General features: G+C 38.5%; 1 protein-coding gene across 1 annotated transcript; it reads left to right on the top strand.

The window, feature by feature from the left end:
- Positions 1–8,228: 8,228 nt before the first annotated feature.
- On the top strand, positions 8,229–11,093 carry LOC119995508. The gene is made up of 6 exons (XM_038842027.1): positions 8,229–8,238; positions 8,417–8,526; positions 9,869–9,894; positions 10,119–10,170; positions 10,275–10,411; positions 10,526–11,093. Exons 1-6 carry the CDS (start codon positions 8,229–8,231, stop codon positions 11,091–11,093), a joined length of 903 nt encoding a protein of 300 aa, XP_038697955.1.
- The last annotated feature ends 1,027 nt before the right edge of the window (positions 11,094–12,120 follow it).

Below are 12,120 nucleotides of genomic sequence, written 5' to 3'. Positions count from 1 at the left end.
AGCGGCCCTCAGTAGATTTATCTCTCGCTCATCCGACTGGTGTCTCAGTTTCTTTAGCATTCTTCTCAAGTCCAAGGACTTTGAATGGTCGACCGAATCAGAAGAAGCCTTGCAACACCTGAAGCAATATTCAGTGTCGACACCACTACTATCCAAACCAAAGCAGGGTGAGTCACTTCTGTTATATCTTGCAGTTTCTGAAACAGCTGTTAGTGTAGTATATGTCAGCAAAAGCTTGCTCGATGCCGAAACATGATACTCCCAACTTGAGAAGTTGACCTTAGCACTCATGGTAGCCGCTCGAAAGTTGCGTCCATATTTCCAATGTCACTCGATCATTGTGGTAACAACCTTCCCGCTGCGTAACATACTCCACAAGCCTGAATTGTTTGGCCGATTGACAAAATGGGCCGTGGAACTCAGCGAACATGACATTGTGTTCCAGCCCTGGACGACGATGAAGTCTCAAGTGTTGGCTGATTTTGTCGCTGACTTTACTCCACCGATCGAGATCCAAGCAAAACACGAATTGTTATGCCTGACGGAGCATCTAGGAGGAACTTGGTCTCTCTCGGTCGATGGTTTCAGCAACGTGAACTGAAGCGAGCTCGCAGTTGTACTCATTTCACCCTTAGGAGAAATAATGCAGCAATCCATCTGTTGTGTGTTCCGAGCCACAAACAACGAAGCTGAGTACGAAACCCTTATTGCTGGATTAGAGCTCGCAAAGGAACTTAAAGTAAAAAAAAATTTCGTTCGGTCAGATTCATAGTTAGTTGTTAATAAGTTGCTTGGGACTTATCCAGCTCGCGGAACCAATACGATAACATACTTAGAATTAGCAAAGAAACTTCGAGACATGATCGAGGAATTCATTATAACACAAGTGCCACGTCTCAAAAACTCGCATGCGGATGCATTGGCTAACCTAGGCTCTGCCCTACAGACGAGCGAACCCCAAATGATACCAGTTGTGCACCTAGAAGTCCCGGCAACCCAAGATGTTGATAAAGTCCTTGCAATTTCCATTGAGAACAGCTGGATGACCCCTTTGATTAAGTACATTGACAAAGGAGATTTGCCGTTCAACAAGAATGCCGCCTGACGAATCAAAGTAGGAGCTGTCCGGTTCACCCTTTACGAGGGTCAACTTTATAGGAAGTCGTACTCAGGACCATTACTCCATTGTGTGACCACCAGGCAGGGTGGAAACGTTCTCTCAGAATTACATGAAAGGGGAGTGTGGAAACCATTCAAGAGGGAGAACTCTGGCCAATCGAGCCTTAACAAACGGCTATTTCTGGCCTACGATGAGAGCGAATGCTACTAACTTCGTCCGACTTTGTGACAAATGCCAACGATTCACCCAAGTTTCTCATCTTCATCCTGAGAAACTTCATCCCACGCTCGTACCATGACCCTTCATGCACTGGGGAATGGATATAGTTGGCAAGTTACCGGTTGCCTCTGGCCAAAGAGTATATGTCCTCGTCTTGACAGATTACTTTACGAAGTGGGTAGAGGCAGAGGCTTTCAAACTAGTTCGGGATAATGAGGTGAAAACATTTATCTGGAAGAACATTATCTGGAGGTTCGGTATTCCTAAAAAATTACGACCGACAATGGCTTACAGTTTTTGAGTCATCAATTTCAAGTTTTTTGCGACAAATATGGGATTGAGTTACATTACTCCACTCCGCGCAACCCACAATCGAACGGACAGGCGGAGTCCTCCAATAAAGCCATTATGAGCACTTTAAAGAGAAGGCTTGAAGGCACTAAAGGCAAGTGGGCGGAAGAATTGCCAGGTGTACTATGGTCTTATCGGATGATGGCCAAAACTCCGACATGCGAAACTCCATTCTCACTAGTGTATGGATCGAAAGCAGTCATTCTCGTTGAGGTTGGGCTTCCCTAAGCCAGATGTCAATGGATCAGCCAGAGCACAAACGACGAATTATTGGAGAAGAATCTTGACACAATCGATGAACTCAGAGAAGAAGCCAGGGTTCGAACAGCTATTTATCAACAAAAAGTGGCGCATCACTACAACAAAAACATCCGAGCTAGCATGTTCGGTGTTGGAGACTTTGTACATGGAAAATTTTTTCAAAACACCAAAAAGCATGGAGCTGGGAAACTGGGACAAACTTAGGAAGGACCGTATCAAATTAGAGATGTTGTCGGACAAGGAGCTTACAAGCTTACAACCAAAGACGGTTGGGAGTTGAACAATAGTTGGAACGATATCCATCTCAAATTGTATCATTTTTAACTAAGTACTCCCTCTTTTGATCATAACTTTACTCGAGTAATTGGACATGCTATAGATGAGTACATCAACCAACGCTATATTTAGAAGGAAAGTGCAAATCATATCAACACATTAAGAAGATAAAATATTCAATCTTCTCAGAAAATTCCAAACGCAGTGGATAGACCAAAATGGCCAAACAAAATTAGAATTCCTACGTAAATAACAAACGACACACCTAAGCAATGCTAGAGTTCCTACGTCAAACTATGCATTCAATCAACGGGATCAAAGTTTCCTCTTCGTTTTTTCACATGATCGAAGTTTCGACTGATAGATCACGAACTTTCACGGCGAAGGCTATATACTGTTCCTCATCTTCAAATATTCCTCTCGCATGTGAAGGCAACCTTCAAACAGCTAGAGAACGCACAAATAAAAATTAAACATGTTCTCCTCTGTATAACATCGAATCACGAGCAAACGAGGCTTACCCGGAAAGCTTGTGTAGCGTTGAAATCGGCAATGCTCTCTGGAGTATAATCAGCAAACTCTGGAATGTCGGTCGGGAGCATAAATCCGCTAGCTACCGTCATAAACTTCTTAGGATCTGAAAAAGAAGAAGTCCCGGACGGGAAGGAGAACGTGACCTGGTCGGTCGGTTCTTCAATATCTTTTACTTTTCTCTTTGGCCTTGGATCCCTTGGTAAAGAGGGCTCGACTACTATTATATCGGGCTCGGTCGATTGAGGGACTGCAAAAGTCTTCTTCGTCGCAACCATTTTTTGGGAACCTTTTCCGGCCGAAGATTTAAATTTTTTGGCAGCCTAGGCAACTCTTTTTCTCCTCTCAAACGCGTCCATCGGATCCTTTACTTCAGCGGGGCCCGCCATCGAATCCTCTGCCAATCCTCTTTCTTCTAAGGATAAGTGCCCAAGAAAAGAAAATTTATATCCTAAGTGTTCGCACGACCTTGTAGAACATAAAACAACACTCAGATCTTTTAACTTAGGGACGGGTATACCTTCTTGTATCGCTTTAATGTTCGACCAAAGAGCACTGTTGAGGAGATTTCGTTCACTCAAAATCACCTTCCAGTCTCGCTCTTCGTCTGGCAAACCATGGATGAACCGGTCAAATTTGTTTTTGAAATCCTCGCAGGATGGTACCGTTCCCAAGTTACCTGCAAAAAAGGAAATATGAGTATTTGTCAGTGAAAGCCGAATGACCGAACTTTGAATAATCACTCACTTGCAAGCTGCCAGGAAAAGGGAATTCCGTCCAACACATCTGGACCGAAAACCATGTCACCCCGAACCCAAAAATATCTGGGTTTGTTAAGGCACCAAACTGCAATCAATTTGTTATCACCGATCGGGGCCTATGACAACCCTGCAAGATAAAAAAAAGGGTTGAAACTTGGACACCGGTGTGGTGTCGGCAGAATAAGCTCCGATGGTCAAGTCAATTAACAGTGGGAGATGTTTAAGTGAGAGAAGCGAAAGGCTTTTAGAGAGAGAGAGAGAGATACCAGGTAGTTGAGAGAGTAAATAAGGAGGGGTCCTCTCCTATTTGTAGTGTTCCAAGTCACATGATCAACACATGTAGACCGTATGTTTAAACTTCTTCGTTGGGCCGTAATTGGGCCCGTGGCCCAATCTGAGTCTCATTTGACACATAAAGCCTTGGCCTAAAAGGCCTGGTATTGTACCTATCTAACTGTGGGCTTTGACCTTCAGCTTGGGCTTACGCCAATCGTACCTTCTGATGGAGCTTTGGGCCGGTCCAACCATGGGCCTCACTGGGCCTTTCGACTTGTGCTTAAATATCTTGGGCCAACGGTTTTTGGCCCATACAATAATGATGACGATGGAGAAATTGTGGGAACGAGAGTGTATGGGTAGAGAAAGAGATGGCTTCGGGAGTATACGGAGAATGAAGCAAAGTCAAGGTTTTGATATTTTTTTTGCCCCCTAGATCATAAGAGAAAAAATAACGTGCCAGGTGTAAGGTTGAAATTTTATTTTCATACATTTTCACATAAATAATATTCAAATGAAAATCCATGTCACCAACTGTTAGGCCACATCAGCCTAAATTAGTTGTTTTTGACTTTATTTTCTCCCATCAGATGTTTGATTGCTCGAAAAGGTAGAAATTTGTCTGTGTGATGAGTTTGAAACAAATTTAATTTTGATACTCAATTTGAAACTTTTGAAAAATGAGTGGCCGAGTTGGAGTGGGTCAAATTATTCAGTGACGAAAATTGCTATTACCCAAAAAAATAGGGTATCCAATTAAGTACTTGTTGGAAGACTATAATTGAACATGTGATACACAAAAATGGATTTTTATCCATTTTTTGTACTTGTTGGACATGCTCTTATAATTTATAAGGTGAAATCATTTTCTTTTCACATGAGAACTCCCAATCACTATCTTACGAGTTGATTTTTTGAAATCTATGGCTTTTGCCTCATATAATGAGGCAGGTCATTTAAATTGATGTCATTGATACGACGTGACATTATATAATGCATTGTCAATTGTTATTTGTTTTTCATCTATTAAATTGATACTAAATTACTTTCTCATAAACTATCTTCCACGATTCATGGTTCAGATAGAGTTTTTACCTTTTGGAGGTTGCACGCATATGAAATTTCTATATACTCGCTTGACATTTTTAATTTGCAGGCTATTACACTAACTCGTAGATTTATCCATTACATAAATAAAGGTAGTGGACAAAGAAATGTAAGATGGTAACATTTTGACAACTTGGCTAGAAGGGTTCGGGATCAAGGGTGTTAGGTTGAGAACTTTCATCACGAACACCATTTTGGCAATTATCCCATTAGGTATTACGACAATGTTTGGGTTAGGGAGTCCATTGTTGTTTTCTAACAATTGGTATCGGAGCGAGGTTATTTAGCTTGAATGTGGGTTGTATATGTGTGATTTCTGGTTTCACTTAGTGGGCTTGACCCTGATGTAATAATTGTCGCAAGTACACAATTGACTGAAATAATATAGATAATGCAACTATGATGTCAAATCCGATAGAGACAAGTATAGCTTTGTTCCCTACCTCAATAAATTAAGTGATATGAACAAAGAAAGAAGAGAAGAGAGAGAAAATGAAAATTTAGCCAGAAAGAAAATAAATTTCAGATTATTGTTGAAGATTTTGTAGACAATAGGAGAAAATACTAGGGTAGTCATTTTCCCAAGCAATCCAATTATAAGTCATAAAGATCAAGCATACAATACAGTTTCAATTCAATGGTTGATTCTTTCTCAATTGTGTTGGTTCGTTCAGTCGCGGTGCCAATAAATATCATTACGCAGGGAATTAATCATGTTCGGTCGCAGTTGTTAATACAAAGCTAATTACCCATTAAGATCTAAAGAACCATACAATCAATTAATCCTCTAAACCGTGGCCTAGGCCTTCGACAATTAATATTTTCAATCTCAATTCCATTAAGACATGTGAATTCTAGTCGTTCCTTAGTCTTGGCTAGATTAGTCTATATGCAAACTTGAATGGTGATCAAGCAATCAAACATACAATAAACTTTTAAGCACAAAGATTAAAATTATGAATCAATGAATCAAAATTGTATACTTGAAAATTGAATCAACTTGTAATTGTCATGCTAGGCTACATCACACCCTAACAAAGAAATTTAGCTGCTCATGCTACAAAAACACAAGAAAACTAAATATGAGAAATCCATGAAACAGGAACAAGAACAAGAACAAAGAGAAAAGTTAGAGAGAAGAACAAGAACAAAAACTAGAGAGTGCGACTCTCCAACTCTCTTCCTCTTGTACCTGTGAACCTCCTTTATATAATAACAAAAGCTTCCTTCGTAGTGTGAAACTAGGACTCCTAAATCTTAATACCAATCGGAGGTTTCCTTCAATTGAACCAATAAAAAATATTCTTTTATTTTCTTAATTGTTGCAAGTCAGGTCTTCCTTTTTTGACTCTGTTTTGTTTCCTTCTTTCTTGCCAAAACATTTCCTTCAATTAGTCCTTTTTTCACTTTGCCGTGCACTGCAAGTCTCCTTGGGTTCCTTCACCAGCGGGATCCACATTGATTTCCCTTGTTTTGAGCTTCTCACGTGAAGCTCAAAATTCCCTAATGAAACTTGAATGGCCCACATGTGATTCCTTCTCTTGTTTTGGAATGACTTTGATAGGTCACCACAAGTGAGGGGAGATTGCTATGAAAAGTCTCACATCACTAAAATACAGATCTAATGCAGTGGCGGAGTTGGGATGAATTGTCACCGGGGTCGCACTTTCTATAATGATAAACAATTATATGCCAAAATAACATACTAAGCGGACAAAATAATATTACAGTTTGACAAATAACAAAGAAATTACAGTTCTTCCCTACGAGTCTTCATATTCTGAAATCGCTTCATAATAGTCTCATTATCAATACTATTAAAAATTTCTTTCTCAATATAGACAACCAAGCTATCATTCATCCATTTGTCTCCCATTCGGTTACGCAATCGGCTCTTCACAATATTCATAGCAGAAAACACCCTCTCCACAGTCGCAGTTGCAACCGGTAAGATCAATGCCAACGTGATAAGCGTATACACGAACGGAAACACTACATTCTTCTTTGTCTCTACCATCTTTTGAGCAAGACCCGCAATACCTTTGATACCTGAAATTTTTTCATTGTTACGCACATCACTACTGAGTAACAGAGTAACCGAGGTAGCAGAGCAGAAGCAGAGCGGGACCAGTACAGCAGTACTCCAGTCGTCGTGATGCGCAGTGGCAGTGCCAACAACTTTTCTTTGAGAGGTCAAGACAGCGAGATTCGAGAGGGAGATCAGAGTCCAGAGAAACTTGATGACGATGAGATAGCGATAGAGAGAGTTTAGGTTACACTTCTCTTCTTCTATTCTTCAAAACGACATAGTATTACTATTACATATATTAAATTTTTTTTTTAAAAAAGTTGAGTGGGGTCAGTTGACCCCACTCTACCCATCCATCTCCGCCCCTGATCTAATGGATGTGTTATAAGCTCAAATGTTGCCTTGACTTAGTAAGACGCATTTTAAAATCGTGAATCCTAAAAGACCCTAGAAGGTCCTAAAGTCCTAGAAGCCTTGTGATGGGTTGGGCTTGTATTTGGACTTGGGAAAGTGGACAATATCTTACAAAGATAGTCAAATTTGGAATAGAGAGTCCATTGTTATTTCCTAACACCAACTTCCAAGCAATGAGTAAAATATGCATAGGGAAAATCAAGGATTAGTCCTCATTGGAGAGTTTTGTGTTCCAATAAGGATACTACTCAAAAGTCTTATTTCATAAAGTTCATGCAGTTTGAACTAATATTTCAAAAAGGACAAAAAGTCAAAATGTATGGTTTTATTATTTGAAATATCCTCATCTTTATCCTCAAACATGGCACATGTCTCTTGCACATGATTCATTTCTGACCTCCGCCAGAAGCTTATTCTCCACCGTCAAAAGCTTCGTCTCCCTTCTCATGGCTTATTCAAGAGTTTTATGGCATTTTTTTAGTGATTTTTCATCTCGATTTTTATTGTATGCGAACTAGATCTACTTATACTCACCACCGGACTTGTAGATCTTATTGTTTTGCTTTGATTTGTCATCACATCATTATTTTTGACAATTTCTATGGTGATTTTCGTGGTTTTTTTGTTCTGATTTGGGATCTATAGATTGTAGGTGATTTGTTATCTGTTTCGATAAATTTGATATATGTCTTAATGTTATCTGTTTTGCTAAATGTTATATGTCTTGTTAAAATGTTATATGTCTTTCATAAAATGTTATCTGTTTGAAATTCCAAAACAGATAACATATCATAACAGATCCGAAACATATATTATATATGCAGATTCACATCCATTTCAAAAGAAAAAAAGAGTTTGAAAAAGCAATAAAACCTCAAAAGTGATGCACCTTGGTCCGTGACATTGATTGGGGGTGTTGATGATCGTCAGCGTTGGTCGTATTGCCCGGATCTAGCTCTTTTTCAAATGATGGTCGTGATTTCATGAAGCATTTTCGGTGAATCATGTGATTTTCTACTCTCCGTGATGACTGGGCTTTGATCGGACTGACCTAGAGTTTTATTTCGATAGTTAGTTCGTTCGTCGAAATCGATGGTCGGACGGCCAACTTTCAATATGGTGCGCAAGGAAGAAGGAAGAAGAAGAAGAAAGGAGGAAGAATAATGATGGAGGGTATTTTGGTAAGTTGATAGGCTTTGTCCTTTTTTCTTAAGTTTTTTTTCGATTGTCCTTGTTGGAATACAACTTTTAATTTTTGTCCTTATGGTTAAAAACCTCATTTTTTATAAGATACTCGATTGCTTCTTTATCCGGCAAAAAAGGCAAAATGACAATGATTCTTTTAATAACACAGATACAATTAGGGACTCAACTTCACATAAGTGTTGGTAAAGACATAGTGCAGTGACGAAACTCGCCACATACATTTTGAGAGGTGGGTATATGAGTGTGTAAACAACTCTTGCACACAAAATTCTCACAGTGGACAAGGTCGAAGACAAACGGGATCTTCATAAACCTTACCCTTACATAATATGCGGAAATACTGTTTCTAAAAATTGAACTTGTGACTTTTAAGTTACGTCCCTGCAAAATCTACTACTAGATTACATGTTTGTCTTTTTAGAGGTGAGCAAGTCCAATCCAATATATATGCATTAATTATCAGCCGGAAAGTTGGAGATTAGGTTTATACATTAATATTAGAGAAAATTGACAAACAAGTAGACTCAATCAATCAATCTAAAGAGTAGCACTAAAGAGTTAAAACACTCTTACTTAGTGTTATCAAAACTGACCCGTGCTTGAATTTTTTGAAGGTTCAATTGGTTGGCCAGATGGATCAAGGGTTGAACCGTACTTTTTAAAATAATATAATTTATTTATAAATAATAATAATAGTATAATAAATATAATCTTCACTTAACTATATATGTTTGTGTGACTTTTATACAAAATACTAAATACCAAATAGATCAATAAAGATAATTAATAAATTTAAGATAGGAAAGAAAAACATATAATAGTATAACTATGAGTAAATACTCATTTTGGTCACTGAAAGATATGCCTCGTTTCAACTAGGTCGCCTTGTTTCAACTAGGTCGCCTCATTTCAAATTTCTCAACTTAGTCACTAAGCGGTGAAATTTTTCTCACGGCATGTCAATCATCGGAATATGCCCCATGTCTACCAGAGTGTCATGTGCCATTTTTTGCCGAGTCAGCATTATGTTGCAAGTATGTATTTTTACTAAAAAAATAAAAACACATCATTTTTTTTGGGAAAACAAACCCTGGAGTAAACAACATTAGGTTTTTGAAGTGTTCCCTTCCTTTTTCAAGTTTCAAAGCCCACGATTTTCATACAGTCGTTCGTCGAGGGCTACCTTCCAAGCATTACGGGCTACCATTGTTCACGTTGTATATCATTATCGACATCAATCCTTCAGTCATCTAATAGATGTTTGTCATAGTTTTGTTTATCATTTAATTGTACTACCTATGTATTGAAATAACATAGGCGGGTGAAGTTGCTGGTGCTATATGGTAATCGATGTCAAATCATGTGAGTAATTATTAGAAATGGATATGTATCCCTTTTTATTTATTTAATTTACTGTGTGAAATTTGTTCGACCTTGATTTAAGTTTCAGGATAAAAGCTCCTTGTGCTAAAAAAGGCAAATAAAGGGAAAAAGTGATGACAACAAGTGTTGAAGCTGATGTTTTTTCTCCTTTTTATCTGTCTTTCATTCAAATATGTCGTTTTAGTTCTTGTCAAAACTATGTCGTTTCTTTTGCTTGGCCTTTTAGGTCTGTAATGGTCTCTTAGTGTAAGTAAGTATAGGAAGTATTGTTGTTGTGATTCTCTCTGAAATCTCATTATTCCTTGGTCGTTGATCTATCTTATTGTGATGGAATGTTGAGTGTGTTGATAATCTTACATGGTATCGGAGCAAAGATCGTCTGGTGCTGAACTTCTGCAACTTTCATCTTCGTTTTCATCTCAGTTTCTCAAACGAATCCAGAAAATCCAACAACCATCAGTCTGCCCATCTTTGCAAGTGAGAAGTATGACTACTCGTCTACCATTCTTCGTGCTTATTTTAAATTGAAAGGGCTATGGGAGTTCATCAAGTTTGGGTATCCTATATGTATGGCTGTAAAACTGAATCCAGCAGAACCTCTGTGAAAAAGGGGTATGACAAGGGTGTTGTTGATGAGGATAAAAAAAAGGAGACTGAAAAGGAGAATGTTGTGATGAAGGACATAGAAAAGAACAATACAACTCTTTTCGTTATTCAAACCACTGTGGCTGAAGTAATTTTTCCACGTATATCTAATGCTAACTATGCAAAACAGGCTTGGGATATTCTTAGCACCGAGTATCAAGGAAACTCCAAGGTACGGGTTGTCAAACTCCATAATCTTTGTAGAGAGTTGATGAATTTATTGATGAAGGAAGGTGAGCTTATAAAAGACTATTATACTAGAGTTATGGATGTTGTGAATCATCTACGAATTTGTGGTGAGGAAATGCCTAACAGGAGGGTGATAGAGAAGATTCTTATCGATTTAACTCCAAAATATAACAACATAGTGACCATAGTGGAAGAAACAAAAGATCTTGAGAATATGACTGTCAGTGACTTAATTGGCTCATTAGAGGCTCATGAGACTTGGGTAAAGATAGAGGGCCTCCACGTTGATGCTATGGAAAGTGCTTATCAAATGAGGATGACTTAAGAAAGCCAGAAAAGTCAGGGCAACAATGTCTCCTCTAGTAGGTGGAGCAAACAGTCAGCAACCAGACCTCAATGCTCCTTTTGCAAGAGGGAAGGACATTCAAAGGAGTCATGTTGGGTCAAGGCAAATCCCCAGTGCACCTTATGTAAGAAAGAAGGCCATATGGAGGAGCATTGTTGGAACAAAGGAAAGCCTCAGTGTAGAGGCTGTGGTAAATTTGGACATCTATGGAAAGAATGTAGAAGTAAAGACAAAGATAAACAATAGGCTAATCTGGCTCAGGAGATTGATGATGAAGAATTCTTATTTCTGGCATGTTTTAAAAATGTTCAAACCAAGAATTCTGCTTGGTTTCTCGACTCTGGTGCAAGTAATCATATGACAGTCAATATATCCCTATTTAATGAGTTGGATCATTCATTCACTACTCAAGGTGTTTTGGGAAATAAGGAATCAGTCAAAGTTGAAGGTAAATGTATTGTATTTGTCAATGCCATAAAAGGAAGTCCTTTAATTTGAGATGTGATGTATGTTCCTAAATTGGATTCTAATCTACTTAGTGTCGGACAATTGATGGAAAAAGGTTCATCCTAATTTTTGAAGGTGATACTTGCAAAATTCTAGATGGAAGTAAGAACAAAAAATTGGTGGTTTTAGTCAAGATGCAGAGGAAAAGAAGCTTTCAACTGGACTTTGATCTTCCATTAGTGTCTCAGAATCATTCAGAAACTGGCTTTGAAATTGACTACAGAAGAATATCATCTATGGCATCAAAGGCTCAGCCATCTAAGTGCTCAAAATTTGAAGAAAATTCAAGATCCTAAGCTGGTTACTGACCTACCTCGATTTGATGTCAAACCTCTTATCTGTAGCAGTTGCATGGAAGGCAAACAGAAGCGTAAACTTTGTCATGATAATTCAATTTGGAGAGCCAAAGACTGTCTCGAACTTGTCCACACTAATGTGTGTGGCCCCATGCACACTCCTACTTCAGAAGGTAACAAATATGTTCTACTCTTTGTTTATG

Source organism: Tripterygium wilfordii, chromosome 3 (assembly GCF_013401445.1).
Source record: "Tripterygium wilfordii isolate XIE 37 chromosome 3, ASM1340144v1, whole genome shotgun sequence".
In the NCBI taxonomy this organism is placed as follows: domain Eukaryota; kingdom Viridiplantae; phylum Streptophyta; class Magnoliopsida; order Celastrales; family Celastraceae; genus Tripterygium; species Tripterygium wilfordii.
The sequence above is the reverse complement of the archived record's forward strand: the minus strand, read 5'-3'. Positions and strand labels throughout refer to the sequence as shown.